General features: G+C 39.6%; 1 protein-coding gene across 3 annotated transcripts in view; it reads left to right on the top strand.

Annotated features, from left to right (window-relative positions):
* Positions 1-17,942, top strand: part of RANBP3L (RAN binding protein 3 like) — a 34,715-nt gene extending 16,773 nt beyond the window's left edge. For 2 of the 3 annotated variants that reach the window (XM_057414292.1, XM_057414291.1), the window contains 7 exons: positions 133-217; positions 1,269-1,368; positions 1,813-1,943; positions 2,966-3,086; positions 3,668-3,810; positions 4,507-4,693; positions 16,627-17,942. In XM_057414292.1, the coding sequence (XP_057270275.1) occupies positions 133-217; positions 1,269-1,368; positions 1,813-1,943; positions 2,966-3,086; positions 3,668-3,810; positions 4,507-4,693; positions 16,627-16,796 (937 nt within the window). In that variant the 3' untranslated portion in view covers positions 16,797-17,942. Of the gene's footprint in view, positions 1-132; positions 218-1,268; positions 1,369-1,812; positions 1,944-2,965; positions 3,087-3,667; positions 3,811-4,506; positions 4,694-14,060; positions 14,708-16,626 lie in introns of those variants that run through there. The other variant, XM_057414293.1, reaches the window with a different exon arrangement.
* The last annotated feature ends 2,839 nt before the right edge of the window (positions 17,943-20,781 follow it).

Genomic DNA, 20,781 nt, shown 5'->3' with positions numbered 1-20,781 from the left:
TTTCTGATTATTTAAGTGGTCGTTTTTTGTTTAATGCAAGGTGTGCTAAGGCAAATGCATGAACTTACTTAAACATTTTACAGATTTTTAAACACTTCTATATCACATTCTTACATTATTTTTTTTCCACAGAATTCAGTTGTTTGAAGACAGAAATGTACAAAACATCAGCAATTCTGATTTTGTGTTTGGAGAAAACATGGTTGAGAGAATTTTGGTAAGATCTGTAATTGCTGGCAGATGTTTTATGAAGGTTAATGTATTTATAATTATTTTCAGATAGCAATTCTTTTTAGCTCCTCATGTTCTTTTAGAGATGTGAGTAATTATGATTCAAATGGCTGTTGAGGAGAAAATCTCTAAATATTTGCAGAAGGAGGGTTAGGCATCCGTATCTTCCCCATTCAAGATAAGTATTCTAATTACTAACTCGTACCAGTATGCACTTTTTCTCTTTTGCTCATTTTTTGATCTGAAAAGTTTTTTTTTTGTATTCCACGTAAAGTGTGACAGCTGCAAGATAAAAGAATGTGGTCCCCATCACTCTAGTGGTTTTCATCATAACCGTTAAGAGGTGGGAGAAATAAGTATGCTGGATAGTGTCCATGTTGAACTAAATTGTGCATGCTGTGAGACAGCTTAACGGATCAAGTCCTGAAGGAAATTCGGACAAAAAGGTGGTTGACAAGCTGAGGAGGACTGCACCACTCAAAATGGAACTGATACTCATTTTATAGCAGAAGTAGAATGAAAACAATATGCATATCTGCCAGTGAAAAAGCTTGGCCACCATAGGTCTCAGTTATGACTTATGACCAGGATTTAGCTACAAGGTAGGTGTTGAGCCACTGAGCATTGTAGGGAACCAGAATCATTTATTTAGACATGCCTAAGAAATTTTATGTTCAAAAACTGAAGGTCATGGAAATTTTTAATTCCCCTGCTTTTAAGTTTGCATGTTTAAACTATTCTCCTAGGGTTTAAGAGGTTAAACCAGAAATTAGCTGGTACGTAAACATCTAAATCCTTCAGTGGATTTAAATCTTAATCCGGGATCCATACAAAGAGGTCATTCTTCTCAGTGGAAAAATTATATACTCATGATAATAAAATTCAGTCTCTTCCAGTAGAGACTGAAAATGTATCATCTGGGTCAGTTTTTACTCTGAAGATACTACAATTGCTAAATGATTCAGTGTTCTGTTTGATATGAAATAAAATTGCCGTTTTATTTAAACGGGAATTCTTATTTCCCCTGGGTTTTTTAGAGTCCTGAGAAGCATCCAAAGGTGTATAACAAAGCCAGTTCATACAAAGGGGAAGTAACATCCACGCACACAGAACCTTGTCACATCAGTCCACAAACAAGTAAGCAAACAAGTACAGTTAGCTTTATTATGTTTCACTGCATTTTAGAGGATATAAAATAAGTGCTGGTAAATAATTTTAATCTACTCTAAGTACTCAGGTCAATAGCATGCTTGCAGTTTGTGCCAAAAGCTGTGTTCAGAAAGCAGCTATAGTTTGGTTTATGACATTTGAACTGGACTAACTTCAGAATGAATCATCTAAGTTACTCAGGAAAGGTTAGGGCTTTACAGATTGTTACTATTTATTACAGATTGTTACTGTTTATTATTTGAAAATGCAGTGAACTTTGTGAATACCTTTTGGACTGATTTTTAACTTGATTTTAAGCTGCTTGTATTTTGTGACTGCTCAGGTAGATAAATTACTTCGACACAACTGAAGGCACAGGCCATCATGTGTGCTAGTTTTATTGTCCTGGGTTTCCTTTTTTTTTCCCTACAGAAACATCTCTGTTGAAGAATGCAACACTAATTGAATCAGCAGCTGCTTGTATTTCCAAGCCAGTGGAGAAAATTCTGTTAGCTAAAATTGAAGTTATAACTGGAGAAGAAGCAGAACACAATGTATTACAGGTGTGTATTTCATAAAGACTAGATGGTGAGCAGTTTTGTTGTTGAAAAGAACATTGAGATCCATTACAGATTGCAGCAAGCTGTAAATAACTTCAATTTATATTTTGAATTTTCACTTTTTAAAGATATGCCTCTGCTAACCAATTATTCTGTAAGTTGGTATTTTCTGTTTCGAATTATATCTGTTCATTTTGTAGTCCTTTTCAGTGACTGCTTCAGGATTTTATTCTGTAGTTGCATTTTATAAGGAATTATACAGCAGTAGCTGAACTGTCAAAATTGAAAATAATTTGGGCAAAGACTTTTTTTATCACCAGCAATGTGCTGTCAGAGTATCCTGGTTAAACCATGACAGAAGGTAATTAGTTTTATCATTCATCTAAAATATTAGTTATTTTTCTGGCTCAGCAAGACACACCTTACTACTCTTCACCTAAAAAATGTAATGTTTTTAGGAAATAACAATGACATACGATTTAAAAAAATCTTAACATTGAACATTACATTATTTTATCATAGAATCATAGAATGGTTTGGGTTGGAAAGGACCTTGAGATCATCTAGTTCCAACGCCCCTGCCATGGGCAGGGAAATTTTATCGCTGATTAAATCTTCTGTCTTGTCAGAACATGGAAATTTTACTCTCTTTCTAGTAGTACTCTCTTAGTAGCGGTACTGACATCCTGGTCTGTATAATGTTTCTAATAGGTAGGGGAATAAGATTGTAGAACAGTTGCAACAAATTCAGCTGTTAGTGGGTATCACAGATGAAGACAGATGAAATAATTGAAAAAGTAAACTGGGATTCATGCTGAATGTTTTCCATGACTAGCAGAATGTTTAGCACAGATCTGGGAGCCATTTCCTTTTAAGTAATTGTGGTGATCTACCTATGTTTCTGTCTTTGTATACATGCATATGGACATGTTAAAAGCTGTATCAAAAGGTTTAAAAAATATAAAGTTTTAGAACCAATAAAATTAACATTGGCTGGCAATTTTCATCATGTATTTCTTTTTCAGATCAACTGCAAGCTCTTTAAATTTAATAAGCTTTCTTTAACTTGGATTGAAAGAGGCAGAGGCTCCCTGAGGCTTAATGACACTTCTAGCAATAAACATGGAATGCTGCAGTCAAGGCTAAGTAAGAATTAAATACCAAAATTACACATACACACAAAACACTAAATAACTTGTACTGTTGCTGGCCAGAATAAGTTTATTTCACAATATTAACACTGAGTAGCTGGCTTTATTTAAGTCAAGTTGCTGAGAATCTTTTTAACATTGCGTGATAGAAGTTAGCTGTATTACAGACTGAGGCATTGGGGATTTTTCACTCAGTTTGTACACTTATGCTTACATATGTTGTTAGCTTCTGTGTATTTTTACTGCAGTGTATCCTTAGCTCAGTCACCAGCCTGACAGTTTGCTCTTTGTTGATTCTGATTTTGCAGGAGCACTGTTTCAAGTCACTTCTGGAATGCTGTTTTTACTGTGCTGTCAATTTTTTTGTACTGTATTGCACAATTTCAGCAGATTATTTGCTTTGTATGTATTGAAAGAAGCTAATGTCTTTGGTATTTAAAAATAATTAAATAAATCACCATGTCAGGTTTTAGACCAAATTAAAAATACTCATTTATGAAAATCTTAGTTGTATACAAGTGCTAGAGAAAACTGCGGCAGTAAAAATGACTTATCATATAAACCTTTTTATTTTAGTTATGCGAAATCAAGGCAGTTTGAAACTTATTCTCAACACCCGACTCTGGGAGCAAATGGTTATAAAAAGAGCAAACAGGAAGAGCCTGTGCTTCACTGCAACAGCCCAAGAGGACCACTCTGTTCAAGTATTTCTAATTCAGGTGAGCAAGCGATAAAAATGCCACACAAATACACATTTCTTTTAGGATTCTGAAGACCTCTCTGAGGCTTTGGTTTTAGCGAATGGCCTTCTGTGCTCTGCTGTGCTGTGCTTAACTTAGCTGTTACATAGCTTTTATTATGAAATGAGCTATCCCTTGGTATTAAAAAAAAAGGTGTGAAGATGGGATATGGCCTTAGGATGGACATTTCCAGACTGTGATTCACATACCACTCATGGAATGGATATCAATACCCAACTTGATGATGCTCATCTGCTCAACAATAGCAGCAGGATTCATGGTATCTTTAAATTTTATAATCACAAATATTTTTCTTTGTAGTTAGGTTTTAAAATTCTTATTTATTCTGCAAAACAAAGTGCAAGTTTATTCTTACTTCTAGAAGCATATTCAGGAAATGGAGCCATTCTTCAGGGGAAATAATTTTCAAGCTTGCTCTTGTAACTATAGAGAAAATAATCAACAGGTACATATTACAAAACACAACCACTTAAAGTTGACATTATTTGTATTTAATTTTATTTTCTTAAGTGTGAATCTTAAATGGATTGTTTTGATTTAAAAGGACAAAATACAGCTCTTTCATTACTTTTGAAAATTTCTCAGTCAGCTTCTCTGTGAAAAAATGAGATTTTTTTTTATTGGTTTGGACTGTGCATATTTTATGTTCTGCAGGCAAGCTCAAAAGACATTGGATACCTGTATGCAGCAATTCATCACCGCCTTGTGGCACTGCGAAGCTTTGCTGAGCAAGAGCTAGATGCTTATCAAATAGACACAGAGTCAGAAATTGCCTTTCAGCCATTTAGCAGTGATGATGAAGATGATGAAAAAATAACTCAAGTGAGCAGCACTGGATCTGGTAAGCAGAATTTTTCCCAGGAACACTGTAATCCTTTCAGGATATTTTCTTGTGAGCAATGAAAATTGGTTTGGGTTGGGTTTTTTTCATGCTGAATGTAACTTTCATCTGTTACAGATACCCTTTTTCAGGTAGAAGAGGGTAATTCCTTTTAGTATTTTGACTTACTCCTGTTAAAATGCAAGGCTTTGCCAGATCAGTTATCCACACATCTTTACAGCAGTGCAATACTCTTGAGAAAAGGATGAGGGTTAAGAAATTTCAATATTGTAAAGCTTTATAAAGTATTCTAGAGGATTCTTCAATATATTTCAGTAGAAATTACTAGACGTATTGAGATATTGGTTGTTCCTTGAGTAAGCAAAAGCTGAGACCATTCACAACATCACTAATGGCTTGAAGCATAACAAGTTTACTAAAGTATTTATTATTAAGGTCCTTTCCAATCCTAACTATTCTATGATTCTATTGTTCTATTATGCAATGGTTAACTTCATTTAAAACGCAGATTCTTAATCAGCTGGAACAACTACCTCACTAGGAAATTTGCAGGTCAAGGTTTACATACCAGTTTTGTAAGCTTTCTTCAATATAATAAAAATGTAGGCTCCTCAAGCGGAAACTTGTGACTAAAACAAGATATAAGAGGCAAGCTGCTGATTTCATCCTTCTCTAGAAGCTGTTAATACAGCTCACAACAAGGCTTGGGGCACATTTGCAGAAAGCAAGGCAGAAACAGCTGTCAGACTTAAAAGCTCTTCTGTCTTAACAAAGGACGTTTCTGGGGCAGATTGACTTGCTTGTGCTGAACTGCCACAGTGAATACAGGAGCTGCCTATTATGGTTGATTTTGTAAAAGGACTACAGCAGGCATGTTTGAGTTGTTGCTCATAGCATTAGTTTCCCTCTGCAACTCAGAAACATACTGTCCTAGTATCATAAATCCTTCCTTTTAACAACTATTCAACGAGAATCAAGTCATGTACAAGTAACAGCTACAAGTAACTGTTTCCTTAAGTAAACAAGTGATTTCTTTTTCCTCCATAGGCAAGTAGGTTGCAGTTTCTCATTATTAATTGTTGTTTAGCTCCATTTCAGTAGCATCCACTGCTCTAAACAAAGCACAGTGGTCTTATACAACATTTTCTCACAAATACCTTTTTCCTGTTTAGGAAATGAGAAAATTGCTAGTGCTGAGAACTCACTGGATTGCTCACAGAAAATCAAACATTACCTTTGTAATTCCTAAATAGTGTCTGTTGACTTTACAAAGAGTTTCTGGTAACTTGAAAACTGAATAGAGCCTGATACTTTTCCAGAACTAGTGATGATAAAAAATTTTTGGTTTTTTAGAGAGGGAAAAAAAAGGGGGGGAAAGGTGATTTCAAAGCAGTGTAGGAGCACATATTTGCAAGTTAAAATATTTATTTTGATTTGCAGAGACACTGATACAAATATTCAGATGGCAGCAAGCAAACAGATTCTGAGATAGGAGTGTCAGGTGCTGTTTGATCTTGACCTTTTAGTTTGAGCATCTGTCCTTCATTTATGTCCATTACTGACAGCAGTTGTAACAATCCCTTTCAAGTGTGTTTTCAATGACTTCTAACATTTCCTGCTTATCTTAATCTTGTTGGTTATTCTCAGAGCCACAAGGTTGTAATTTTACATACATTTCAGTTACTCGTACCCAGCTCTCACCCACAGACATTAACATCTTACACATGCTTCTCCCTGGAACTCCAATTTCCAAAACAGGAAGGAAAATAAACTCAAGGTTTATTTACACAGGTTTTGAACAGGTTGAGGTCAATTTTAAATACCAACACGGAAACATCCACTTGGATGCAAGAAATCAAATACTGTTTCATTTTCATGCTTCCATTTTCATTGAAGGATGTGTGTGAGGAAGTCATCCTCTTTTTATCAATGTAACTCAGATTCAGAGATTACCTCTCCTTAACACTACATAGATGCTAAGAAGTGTAAATTCTCAGTGACTTACACTTGTTTTCATAACAAGAAATACGAGGTAGTATGTCTGCATTTCCTTTCATTCCATTCTGTTTTGTCTTAAAAAAGAAAAAAAAAAACAAACAAAGCGATCTTTCCTTTGTTAATATCAGCAATTTTTTTCTTGTTAAACTGAACTAACACAATCATAGAATCATAGAATCATAGACTAGTTAGGGTTGGAAAGGTCTTTAGGATCATCTAGTTCCAACCCCCTGCCATAGGCAGGGTCATCTCCCACTAAACCATATCACCCAAGGCTCTGTCCAGCCTGGCCTTGAACACCGCCAGGGATGGAGCATTCACAGCCTCCCTGAGCAGCCCATTCCAGTGCCTCACCACCCTAACAGGAAAGAATTTCCTCCTTATATCCAATCTAAACTTCCCCTGTTTAAGTTTGAACCCATTACCCCTTGTCCTGTCACTACAGTCCCTAATGAAGAGTCCATCCCCAGCATCCCTATAGGCCCCCTTCAGATACTGGAAGGCTGCTATGAGGTCTCCACGCAGCCTTCTCTTCTCCAGGATAAACAGCCCTGACTTTCTCAGCCTGTCTTCATACGGGAGGTGCTCCAGTCCCCTGATCATCCTCGTGGCCTCCTCTGGACTTGTTCCAACAGTTCCATGTCCTTTTTATGTTGAGGATACCAGAACTATACACAATACTCCAATTGGGGTCTCTGTCTCTGCAGGGCTGCTCTGAATCTCTTCTCTGCCCAACCTGTAGCTGTTCTGGGATTGCTCTGACCCAGGTGTAGGACCTTGCACTTGCCATGGTTAAACTTCATAAGGTTGGCATCAGCCCACCTCACAAGCGTGTCAAGGTCCCTCTGGATGGCATTCCTTCCCTCCAGCGTGTCAACCGAACCACACAGCTTGGTGTCATTGGCAAACTTGCTGAGGGCGCACTCAATCCCATTGTCCATGTCACCAACAAAGATGTTGAACAACACTGGTCCCAACCCCGATCCCTGAGGGACACCACTCGTTACTGGTCTCCAGCTGGACATTGAGCCATTGACCACAGCTCTTTTTGTTCAGCCATCCAGCCAGTTCTTTATCCACAGAGTGGTCCACCTATCAAATTGATGTCTTTCCAGTTTAGAGACAAGGATATCGTGTGGGACAGTGTCGAATGCTTTGCACAAGTCCAGGTAGATGACATCAACTGCTCTGCCCCTGTCCATCAGTTCTGTAGCCCCATCATAGAAGGCCACCAAATTGGTCAGGCAGGATTTCCCCTTAGTGAAGCCATGCTGGCTGTCACCAAGCACCTTGTTGTTTTTCATGTGCCTTAGCATGCCTTCCAGGAGAATCTGCTCCAAGATTTTGCCAGGCACAGAGGTGAGACTGACTGGTCTGTAGTTCCCTGGGTCATCCGTTTTCCCCTTCTTGAAAATGGGGATTATATTTCCCTTTTTCCAGTTGTCAGGAACTTCACCTGGCTGCCATGATTTTTCAAATATGATGGACAGTAGCTTAGCAACTTCATTTGCCAGCTCCTTCAGGATCCACAGATGGATTTTGTCAGGTCCCATGAACTTGTGCACATTCAGGTTCTTAAGATGGTCTCGAAGCAGATCCTCTCCTACAGTGGCCCCAAGATCTTCAGTCTCACATTCCCTGTGTCTGCCTTCCAAGACTTGGATGGTGTGGTCAGAGCATTTGCCAGTCAAGAATGAGGCAAAGAATTCATTGAGAACCTCAGCCTTCTCCAAACCCAGGGTAGCCAGTTCTCCTGCTGGCTGGATAGCTGCTGGAGTGGGCCCACGTTGTCCCTAGTCTGTCTTTTATTTGCAATGTACCTATAGAATCCTTTCCTGTTATGTTTCACATCCCTAGCCAAGTTTAATTCTAACTGGGCCTTAGCCTTCCTAACCTGGTTCCTAGCTTCCCGGACAACATCCCTGCATTCTTCCCAGGCCGCCTGTCCTTGGTTCCATCTTTTATAAGCCTCTTTTTTTCCCTCAAAGTTTCCTCAGCAACTCCTTATCCATCCAAGGAGGTCTCATGGCCTTCCTGCTGCACTTCCTTCTAGTCGGGATGCAACACTCCTGAGCTTCTAGTAGGTTATCCTTGAATATCAACCAACAGTTTTGAGCCCCCCGTGCCCTCTAGGGCTATATCCCATGGAACCTTACTAAGTAGGTTTCTGAAGAGGCCAAAGTCTGCTCTTTTGAAGTCCAGGGCAGTGAGCTTGCAGCACACTCTTCTCACTGTCCTGAGGATCTCAAATTCGACCATCTCATAATTGCTACAACCAAGGCTGCCCTGGAGCATCACATTTCCAACGAGCTCTTCCCTGTTAGCATGAGGTCAAGCATGGCACCTCTCCTTGTCAGCTCCTCTATTACTTGCAGAAGGAATTTGTCTTCTACACAATCAAGGAACTTTCTGGATTGCTTGTGCTGGGCCGCAGCATCCCTCCAACGGATATTAGGTTGATTGAAGTCCCCAGTGAGGACCAAGGGCCTGCAAGCATGAGGCTGCTCCTATCTGTCTATAGAGCGCTTCATCCAGAGAGTCCTTTTGATCAGGTGGTCTGTAACAGATCCCCACAGTAATGTCTCCCATCGCTGTTCTCCCTTTAAGTCTGACCCACAGACTCTCTGTTAACTGATCACCTGTCCTCAGACGGAGTTCATACTCTCCAGCCTATCCCTAACATAAATAGCAACTGGCCCTAGCTGTCTGCCAGGCCTGTCTTTTCTGAAGAGCCTGTAACCTTCCATTATAGAATCATAGAATCATAGAATAGCTAGGATTGAAAAGGACCTTAAGATCATCTAGTTCCAACGCCCCTGCCAGGGGCAGGGACACCTCACACTAAACCGTGCCACCCAAGGCTCTGTCCAGCCTGGCCTTGAACACCGCCAGGGATGGAGCATTCACAACCTCCCTGGGCAACGCATTCCAGTGCCTCACCACCCTCACAGTAAAGAACTTCTTCCTTATATGCAGTCTAAACTTCCTCTGCTTAAGTTTGAACCCATTACCCTTGTCCTATCACTACAGTCCCTAGTGAAGAGTCCCTCCCCAGCATTCTTGTAGGCCCCCTTCAGATACTGTAATGTTGCTATGGAGTCTCCACTCAGCCTTCTGTTGTCTAGGCTGAACAGCCCCCACTTCCTCAGCCTGTCTTCATATGGGAGGTGCTCCAGTCCCCTGATCATCCTCGTGGCCTCCTCTGGACTTGTTCCAACAGTTCCATGTCCTTTTTATGTTGAGGACACCAGAACTGCACACAGTACTCCAAGTGAGGTCTCACAAGAGCAGAGTAGAGGGGCAGGATCACCTCCTTTGACCTGCTGGTCACGCTCCTTTTGATGCAGCCCAGGATACAGTTGGCTTTCTGGGCTGCGAGCTCACACTGAAGCTGGCTCATGTTCATTTTCTCATTGACCAACACCCCCAAGTGCTTCTCCGCAGGGCTGCTCTGAACCTGTTCTCTGCCCAACCTGTAGCTGTGTTTGGGATTGCTCCAACCCAGGTGTAGGACCTTGCACTTGTCATGGTTAAACTTCATAAGGTTGGCATCAGCCCACCTCACAAGAGTGTCAAGGTCCCTCTGGATGGCATTCCTTCCCTCCAGCGTATCAACTGAACCACACAGCTTGGTGTCATTTGTCAAATTTGCTGAGGGTGCACTCAATCCCACTGTCCATGTCACTAACAAAGATGTTGAACAATGCCGATCCCAACACCAGTCCCTGAGGGACACCACTCATTACTGGTCTCCAGCTGGACGCTCCACTCATAGGAGCCATCCCACTCTGTTTCTGTGATACCTGTTGTATCATATCCCCATAGATGTGCACACATCTCTAATTTGTCGTTTGTTCCCCATGCTATGGATGTTTGTATAGAGGCATCTGAGCTGAGCTCCAAATGAAGCCTGCTCATTGTCTGGAGCGGCTGAAATATCTCTGCATCGCTCCGAGCATTTATTACAGGTGCTGGCAACTGACTGGGTGTGTTGGGATGGAATGATGACCCCCTCCCCCAGTACATCTAGTTTAAAGCTTTCTTGACCAGCCTGGCAAGCCTCCTGCCAAAACCGCTCAGCAGCTCCACCAGCCTCTAGTAGATCGGGCCTCCCAAATTGAGTTCCCTAGATTATGCTACGCATTTCATGGCAGTGTAAGAGACATGAAAAATTAGGTAAGAATTATCTTTAGTGCTAGAGCCTGAAGAAAAAAGCAAATATGGTATACATAATAAGTGAAGCATTACAAACATTAAAGAGATCCTATATGTTTGCAAGACATTTCTGTAAGATTTTTTACATGGATTTCTTCACTATAGCATCCACAGGATGTTAGTCCCATATACAGACAGTATACAAGGTAGTAGAGATACTTCTGCCATTTTACAAATTCACTATAGATATTTATTACCTTAAATTTTTAATTGAATTACTTTACTTTGAAGTAGATTATTAATTTCACGAAGTTCATAGAGAATAAGTTGCTGTACCTGGTGTTTTTATCAGATCATATTTCACCAGTTACAGCTTGGGTATTTTCACCCACAAATGGCTCTGTAAGTCTGAGTGGAGAGAAACAGAACAGTTCATCTTCAAAGAGATTTTGAGAGTGGGTGGGATGCATAACTCTCTGTGAAGTTGTCCTGGGTTCAGATGTAACAGTTATTTTTCTCCTTCTTAGTAGGAGGACATATTTATCTTTTCCCACTGACTACAAAGTGAGCTAAGGAGATTAATCTAGACTTGACAACAAACTTCTAGGCTGAGCAAAGTCAAATCTCTTTTTCATCTTTTCATTGCTAATTCACTTCTCTAAGTATTGTAATATATTTGCCTGCAGTTATCTTTGTAGTATCTAGCTGAAGACAGATCAGCAGAATTCTTTATTATGCATATGAAAATTTTTCTCACTAAATACTTTAACAAAAAAAAACAATGAAAAATGCTGATATGATAGCATATCAATGATGGGACCAAGAGTGCTCCTTTCTGAGGAGAATGCCACTGGTCTCAGCTGCACGACTCTCCCCTTTCATTTTTCTTTCCTTGCACTTGCAGACTTTACATTCTTTGCTGTATGGTAGATCTGCTTCAACATACACAACAAAGAATTACACTTAGCCAGGCTTATAGAATAGCCAAGTTAAGAAGCATGGTCTTCTGGTAGGCAATGAGGTATACCCGACCCCTGTGGATGAAGAGGACCTAGCATCCTATGGGTCTGGGTCTGGGCATGTTCTGCAATGACTAACATGTCACACTACTGCCACTACCTCCTCCTCCTTTGCTAATAGATCTGAACCATTGATTTGGGCTTTCCTGTATGTTGGCAGACCTGTATCAGGTATCTGTGCAGACGCAAGTTCTGACTCCTGTTTTTTAAGCACCTTGACTACAGCCAGTTACAAATTCAGTACATGGGAATAGTGAGTTGCACTGCTAATAAACGTAACTTCCACCTAACAGTTATTGGATATGAAGTTCTTTAACACAGACACTGTGTAGGGTGCCCATCTCTTTTCCACTGGCAGCACAAATAAAGTACCTATGCCAGCCTCAAAAAATCATCCTGACAGAACATGCATCTAGAGCCCTAATGCCTAAGCTTGCCATTGGTAGCAGCTGATCAGAAGTCACTACTTAGACCCATAATTCACTAAGATGTCTCTGAAAATGTTACTCCCTGCTTCTGATACTTCTGAGAAATCTTCCATGTTTTGTTCATAGCCATAAGGAGATTCTGTCCATGCTCCTAAGGAATGCATTTTATTGACATTTAGAGATAAGTCCACCATGGTGATCAGAAATAGTAGAAAGTAACCCTGTAGCATTTAGAAAGAACTGTTACTCCTTGAGAGACACAAGGCATTTCTTTCACAGGGAAGTCATTGTAGAATAGCATGGGCCTGTAAGTAGTATGGTTCCCTTTCCTGATTTTGCAGGAATTTGTTCATTTGTATCCCTGAGGGGAAACAAGCTGGAAAAGTATGTGTGAGGGGCAAGGGTGACAGTGTCACCAGGCAAAGAAATGTTTTATGCATTATTCCTTATGCTGCATCTCATCAGTGACTCTCTTAAATCCTCTCCTAACTTCATCCTGATTGAGGTCTTCTCTTTTGATTGTGACGTCCTCTGTTTCCTGACATGGAATTTTCTTTCAGAAGCTATTAGGGTGAATTCAAAGACGCTGCGGTCTAGAATTTAAGTCCCAAGAGGTGTCTCTCTAGCCATAGACCTAGCCAGAAAACCAAACTGTGCCAAAACATAGTGTGTCCTGTATGGGGCTACCAAGAATTGCATGCATTTTGGAGACTACAGGTGTTGAGAACCAGACGGTATATCACAGAAGTGCAACTCTTGTTTCATTGTAGAGACCTCTTCTAGTCCACTATAGGTGTACCTCCTGTGTTGTCCTCATTAGGGATCTCATCTGTGGGTGTATACCAAGATTTAAAATGTTACAAGAGCTTTTTTTAAGTAAAAAACTTTTAAAGTTCTTAAAGGAACTACTGTTCAGCAACACCACAGGAATTCCTGAAAAGCTGCTATTTTTGTTTGATGTTTGTTGTTAATTAAATTCTTCTCAACCATTAAGGATTCCACTTCATAATTCTAACATATACCTGACAGGGATTAAAACTGAGGAAAACTTAAGAATTTAGTTATTTGTTGGAGTCCAAGTTTCTGTATGCTTTCCAGCAGATACCAGTAACTTCTAAAGCAGAGAAGAAAAGAACTCTCTGACTGGCTTTAAAGGCTGCCATATCAGAAAAGAGGGGGAAATCAAATCTAATATTCTGACAACTGCAAGGTCTTTCATTTCACCTGCTAGAGGTTTAAAACCACTAGTAAGTATTTAGTGGTGGCCAGATGGTAGCAGCAATTTTTAAACAGATACCGTGTTAGTCTGTTTTGTATCAGGCATTAGTCAGCTATATCTACTTTCTGCAGATGAGTCAAATTGTAGAGATTACAAGCCACCCCTGCATAATTTATCATGACCAATGAGTTGTTTGAAGAGAGGTAGTATTTCTCACAGTGTACTGAGCATCTGAACACACTGTGTTCAGACAGTGTTCCCCTTATGAAGTGAGACTGTTTGCATCCCAGACACATTGTCTGACCTAGACATCTGAATCCTTAGTCTTTCTGTGCCTGTCTTTATTGACATGGGGGGTCACAGGCTTCATTCACTATTTGCATGCTCAAATATTTGTGAATAATCCCGTGTTATCTAGTTAGATATTTACCTAAACCAGGAATTGATCATATCCAAACTTTAACCTTCTGCTTCAGTATTATGAAATTCCAGATTGTTTCAACATGAGTAGGCTCAAATAAGCAATATTGTTTAAAACTCTTTTTCAGATCATACTAGATGGAACCACAGGCAGTCAGTAGCCTGCTCATGACACCTACCAGAATTCACAACTGCGTAGTTGAGAACTCATCTTCCCAAAATGTCTAAACTGACTCATTGAGGACGGAATCAGGTCCTGGAGGAACGAAAACAAATGCATTTTGCTTATGACTTTCAATTGGAGATTAATTTTAGGGACAGCTTAAGTTTAATACACTGAGAAAGAACTTCAGATGCACTTTTAGGGATTCTAATCATCTGGCTTTGCACTGAGATGAGAATGACAGAATGGTTTCCAGTACTGAAGAAGTGTTACAAAGGCTTCAGATTTTAGAATTAAATATATTTAGATGCATTATTAAACTAAGGAATTACATAGAGAATAAAAGATTTATTCATCATGTTGATGGATAAAACCACATAACCATAAACTAATAATGCATGTGAAGAAATTTTCATCTTTAAGAGATACAGTTTAAGTCCTTTAAACTGGGCTTCTCTGCAGACATTTATTAAAAACTGAGTGGGCAGTGTTCAGCATCCTGCCTGTAGTACATGAAGCAGAACTGCGAGTGGCAGTTTAGCATGGACAAGGTCTACAGAAACCAGGTCTATAGAAACTAGGGATTTTTGTCACTTTGTTTTGAAAATATCTGGAGTTGTAGGATTTTCTTACAGGGCAGAGAACCACGGTCTGCCTTTACAGCAGTAAACACCAACAGAATTCACCACAAAGAACTGCAAGCCAGGTCTTGGGGGTGTATGAGCTTTAAAAACTATAAAAGTGTATCTGCATGTGCTCATGAACACCTTTTCAGTTGCACTGAAAAGCAGTTGCACTGTTAATTGTCCTTTTGATACTCACAAATAAATGCATGCACAGTATAGCTGGATATCTGCATAAAATTTTTTCTTAAACATGTGAGACTACCTGAGATGACTTCTTCCTTAGCGGTAGCTATCCCTAAACAGCGTCATTCCTTGAAATACATGAATGTTATACATCCTCATGTGTGCAATAATCCAAACAGTGCCAAAGACCTGCTCACTCTGTAAAAGGGATTGCGCAAATTACTGCCTAACCATTCTCATGAGGAATTACGAAAATTAATTCTCTCTAATGCCACCTGTGAATTAAGACTTTCCAGATCATTCATAAGCCTGTGCACAGTACAGATGCACGCACCATTTATGCTGTGTTATCTATTCATTCTGTCAGAACATAAAGAAAACATGTCTGTAATAATTCTGCTGCCATTCTCTGCTGTCTTGTATGCTGTTGGTTACCAAATATTATATGTCATCCTCAGAGCTCAAACAATGTTCTGAAATATCTGAAGGCCTATTAATTAAGGTAACAATTTCTCATTCTTAAAAGCTGTATCACACCTGAAGAGTCAAATTACAATGTAGTTCTCCCATCTGAACGTATGTGTGAAGTTGGGAGACTAACAGCATCTTCACAATTTCTCTATGCCCTGTCAAGATGAGTGTCCAGATGAAGCTGAACTAGCATCTAGATTACAGTGAATCCTGAACAGCCTGCTGAAACTAGCACTTGTCTGACACTGATTTAGCATCTGGATGACAGTAAGGTGAAGTGGGACTGGAATTTTGCCTTTAGGAAAAGAGGAGTGGTTCACAACAGAGCACCTGTGTCAGACAGCAAACCACTGGGATTCCCTTTGACTCTTCAGTTTGCCAATAACAAAAATGTTCTTTCCATAACTAGCTGTACAATATGTTTCTTTTGACCGCATCGGTATTTGCATTGCTGATCTTCGTATTTCATTGCTGCAAATCAGGAACAAATCTCCACATTATAAAAATTTCAGCAGTTGTAAAAGCACAGCAGCCATATCTATTTAGCAACAGGTCATGGTGATAACTTTGCCCTAGAGTTCAGCTGGCTATGCACAGAATGCAGACTTTGATTTCAAAGTCTGTTCTGATAATCAAAGCCTTCCGTGAAACAGGATTTAAGTACCTGAGTGTCATGATATTCCTCTAAATTCTACTACAGCTGTAAAATCTTTGGCAAACTGAGTGTTCCAGGGCAGGCACAACAGAACTTTTGCAGACACAGGACTTAAACTTTGTCACTTGCTCTCACAGCATAAGGAGCAAGGCTTATGATTGTTCACAATAAACTATTCCGATCTGCCTCTTCCCCATATTGTTACACATGCACAAGTATACAAACACACACACACTCATGTGGACACACACATTCTCCAACATGAAGCTATGTCTCCTAAAGCTGAGGAGAAAAAGAGATATTGAACTGTTCTAAAGAGTTTGGATCCTGTGATAATAGAGGACATACAAACATATAAACACACGTGTTTCTTTTATGAATTTTTACTCTTGAGAGCCTAATTATTTATTCTATTTAGTCTCATTGCACTAAAATTCATTGTTTGTCAAGGCAGAAGGTATGCTAATATGTGACATATTAACTCAGTTTTGAAAATGTAAAGTTTGTCATTTTAGGACAGCTGGAGCAACAATTTCTATGCCTGAACAATAAACAATTTTCTTACAGGTAGTTGTGTTATTTTGTGTCTCTGTTAGAGCTTTCCACAGACAGTTCCTTCCATGCTGCAGAATTTCAAGCCTGCTTTCCTAAGGAAATGAGATTTAAACCATTGTGTACCTCATCCACCAGTGAGTGGGTCAGGCCCACTTCCAGCCCACTGTTCAGTTTCGGAAAACTCAGACTGGGGGGTAGAAAGCTGACATAAAACTGAAGTTCTTCAAGGAAAACGGCAGTTACTGAGTGACAGAACTCAGAGGAAGGTATCCTTTGAGGAAAAAGCTTCAGGGTAAGCTTGGTGTGAGATTGGTATTTCCTGTGAGGCTTGTGGGGCCGAGTGGCTCATTCCTGTTTCTGAACAAGCTGCAGCATTTTCTGGGAGGGAGGAGAAAGAAACCATAGAGGGACGTACAACTGAGATTACTATTGCTGTGGCCTGTAGAGGGTTGTATGGATATGACCCAAATCCACATGAAACTAGATGTCACACATTTTGCTGCTTGTGGAGCAACATGTTCTTTTATATTCTTTTCAGATGAATGTTATTTATTTATTTATTGTTACTTATTTCTAACAAATCCCAGTGATTAATTTATATCTGTAATGGACTGAAAGCTCTTCTGTATTAGTGCAGTAATAACTTCCAAAAGCAGGGAAAATTAACAATTCCCAATATAAGGATATATTTGCAGATACTTGACACTAAGATTGTGAGTTTCTATCAAAATCTACATGGATGGGATAGCTTAAATGGTTTATTTTCATCATGGAGGTAGTTGTATCTCTTTCTAAATCTTGTCGCTCAGGTATTTATGTCATGATCTTTAGTGACCTCTGCATTAGTTTTTGCAAACGGTAAAGTTGAGAGTTTGGTAATGTCTCTAGTGAATGAATGAGTACACAAAAAAAACCTTCAGCACATGTGATACAGCTTTCAGCCCTACTGACAGCTTGTGCAACATGGACAGGGAGGGAAAGAGCGTCCTCTTGTCCCTAGATGAGTTTTAGAGGACCAACTGTTGGGGGATGCTTGCAGGAAAATCCAGAAGAACCACACATAGTCTGTTGCACGGTAGTTGCCTAAAAAGTGGAGTTCAGATTCCTGACCTGTCTTTCACAAACACTTCTTACAAAACAATGTTTCTGCAGGTGTTTGAGCATATTCAAATTGATTCTGAAATGGAGAAGTCAGTCATGTAAGTTTGCTTCAGGGATGGTGTAATTTGCTTTGCATTAGTGAGGAGTGGAAAGAAAAGAAGAAAAGTAAATTTCTGTAATTAAAATGTGCGTTAATGAAAGTGTGGACAAGAAAGCTTGCCCCTCTCACTGGTTCTGTCTGAAAAAAAACCCTCAATAATTTGCATTCATAAGTGCATTTTTATTTAATTTTCCTTTTTTTTTTTTTTAATGAAGCATTCTCTTCATGCTTAAATTCCTCTATTTCAGAATTTATGAAGCAAATAACCCAAACTGTATAATCACTGATGAGGGACGTAAGCTGCAAGCAAAATGCAAGCATATATGGACAGAATCTGGGATCAGAAAATCAGTCAGAATACAGCAGCTTATGTGTTAATCCACCTGTAAGAGTCTGACGTGTCACACAAGTGACGTGTTCTCTAAGCATTAGTCTGGAGTTCTCTTATGAATAGTCAGAATTAACAGATGTTCAGCTGGACTCAAAATCTGAGGACTCAGTGCTGTGAAAGGTTACAGTAATGGTCTGTTTACCTCCTCTTCTGTGAACGCAGCTAACACTGGCAGCATTATCATTTTCAACACAAAGCCAGAACTATCATTTTCAGGTACCAGAAGTACTTAGGGGCATATAAAGGAAGTTTAGGGAATGCCAATGGTTGGATTAGTTAATTATATTAACTAGTTATTAATTAAATGATCATAGAAAGGCATTACAGACTTCAATAAGGAGTAGAAATGAACACTTGTCTTAGATTGTAAGTGCACTAGTGCACTGGGAGCAATATATACATTCTTTGTGATGAAAGAGGGCTACATTTGGTAGAGTCATGCATTGCCAGTTCTGCAGCTAGTATAATGACTTAGGAATAATTTAGCGTAACATAGAAATTTTTGCAGTTACACTGTTTTGTAACACAGATTATTTTACATTTACTTCATAGTTTTGGGTATTTTTTTTTTTTAAAGTCCACTATATAACTGGAAGAATGTAGAGCTAAGAATGCCCATTTTTCTATGGATTTGTGTGTTGAAATTTATCTCATGTATTCTAACTCCTTGGTGTCTAAAATGGGCATTTTCCTTACTGTAGGCAATACTGAGGTGTCTGTTTCCATGAGGAATTTTAAAGTATTCCAGGCCCAAAATAAAGTTGGCTGTTGTCAGCCAAGAGTTTAAAAAGTTATTACAGTGGGAATTCACCCCTGCTCCACACTTATATCCTAGAAGAGTACCAGAGAAAAATGCCTGTGCTTATTAATTTAATTCTATATTAACAAATCTGACCCTTAATGCACTTGTGTATGTTGCTCTGAAGTCACTAAAGATGGGGCATGAAGCATGTCATATGTCACAAACTGTGAACATGGCTCAAAAGAATTTGAGTGTCATCTGACAAGTAACACGTGTCTTGTTCCTGTGTACATTCAAAGCAAAAGATACTGTAAGGGAGAAGTTAACTAGTGTCTATCAAACATTTTGTAAGTAGCTTCATTTACAAAGTAAGACTTCTTTCTGAGAACCCCAGATGAATCACTTCACACTCCATGCCTCAGGTCTGCTTCCAGCACATTACAATGTCATTTACTGTTTTGAATTTACATTTTAGAATATATATTTAATATGTGATGCTTATAATGCTTGCTGTGGTCATTAATTCAGAAGATCTTGCATAGCCTCAGAGTAGAATACTGCTCCACATTCAAGTTTGCCTTAGTAGTTGATGCTGCTTTGTTTTTCAAAGAAAGATCAAACCAGTTCAAAGAGGTAATACATGAAGCACAGAATACTAGAGGAGCAAATATAAGGTCAAATAAGCTATAAAACATTCATAACAGCTGTAAATTTTCAAAACCGCTTATATCCTTCTCGTTTCCAGGAACTTGTATTACCTACAACTTTGTGCAATCCAAAAGTTAATTGTTACACAGAATGAGGCATTTTCTGATTAGCAAGGGAATTAGCTGTGTTTAATTACTCCTCTGGTAATCTGGTTTATGGTGGTTTCCTTCAAGGCTAAGCTAATCAGTAGATAGAAAATCCTCCTACCCATCAGTGAAGACCAGATGGAATTCTTATACAAAAGTAGGGAAGGGCTAGAAGGCTTTAGCTACTCTCATTTCCTAAGACTCTCTTAGCAAAGCACTGTAGAAGGGTGCTGCACTGACAGGTAAAAGCCGCTGCTCCTATCCCTCCCGACAGACAGGCCGTGACTTCCCAAAGGGAAAGCACAGGCACGGGGTGAGTAATGAGACTAAACATGTGTAAACAGGCTTTCAGTGCAGCAGTGCTGTCTGTGGAAGCCAGCGCCTGAGAAGGCAGTTATTATTAATGATGTAAAAACCCCACATTAAAAAGTAATCAGGATCGATTATTTATTTGGTGATTTTTTTTACCTGGGCTTGGCAAACACACTCACATGTCCTCACAGTGCTGCTGCACAGGTCTCTTGCAGGAGAACTGCTTTCACAACACAGCCTTTTACTGTGCTTCCTCAGACATTGCCATCAATACAGTAAGGCCAGAGTGGTCACAAAGAAGACATGGGCTTCTCAAACTACGTTTCTCTTAGTAATTTTAAAACACAAAACCTGTTGTGTTTTTTACCTTTCAAAGGCCTTTTCCTCAGACTATTGCCACTACAACTACCTGAAAGGAGGTTGTAGCGAGGTGAGGGTCAGTCTCTTCCCCCATGTAACTTGATAGGACAAGAGGTAATGCCCTCGAGCTTGCCAGGGGAGGCTTAGATTGGATATTAGAAAAAATTCTTCACAGAGAGGGTACTCAGGCATTGGAGCAGGCTGCCCAAGGCAGTGGTGGAATCAGCATCCCTGAAGTGTTCAAAAACCACGTAGATGAGGTCCTCAGTGACATGGTTTAGTGGTGGAATTGGCAGTGCTCGGGCAAAGGTTGCACTTGACGATCTTAAAGGCCTTTTCCAACCTGTGATTTAAGACAAGTTCTGTGATTCAGGCCCGTTTCAGCCAGCTTCCCAG

Source organism: Pezoporus wallicus, unplaced genomic scaffold (assembly GCF_028554395.1).
Source record: "Pezoporus wallicus isolate ANWC-B61680 ecotype Strahan unplaced genomic scaffold, APGP_CSIRO_Pwel_v1 scaffold_8004, whole genome shotgun sequence".
Taxonomy (NCBI): domain Eukaryota; kingdom Metazoa; phylum Chordata; class Aves; order Psittaciformes; family Psittacidae; genus Pezoporus; species Pezoporus wallicus.
The sequence above is the reverse complement of the archived record's forward strand: the minus strand, read 5'-3'. Positions and strand labels throughout refer to the sequence as shown.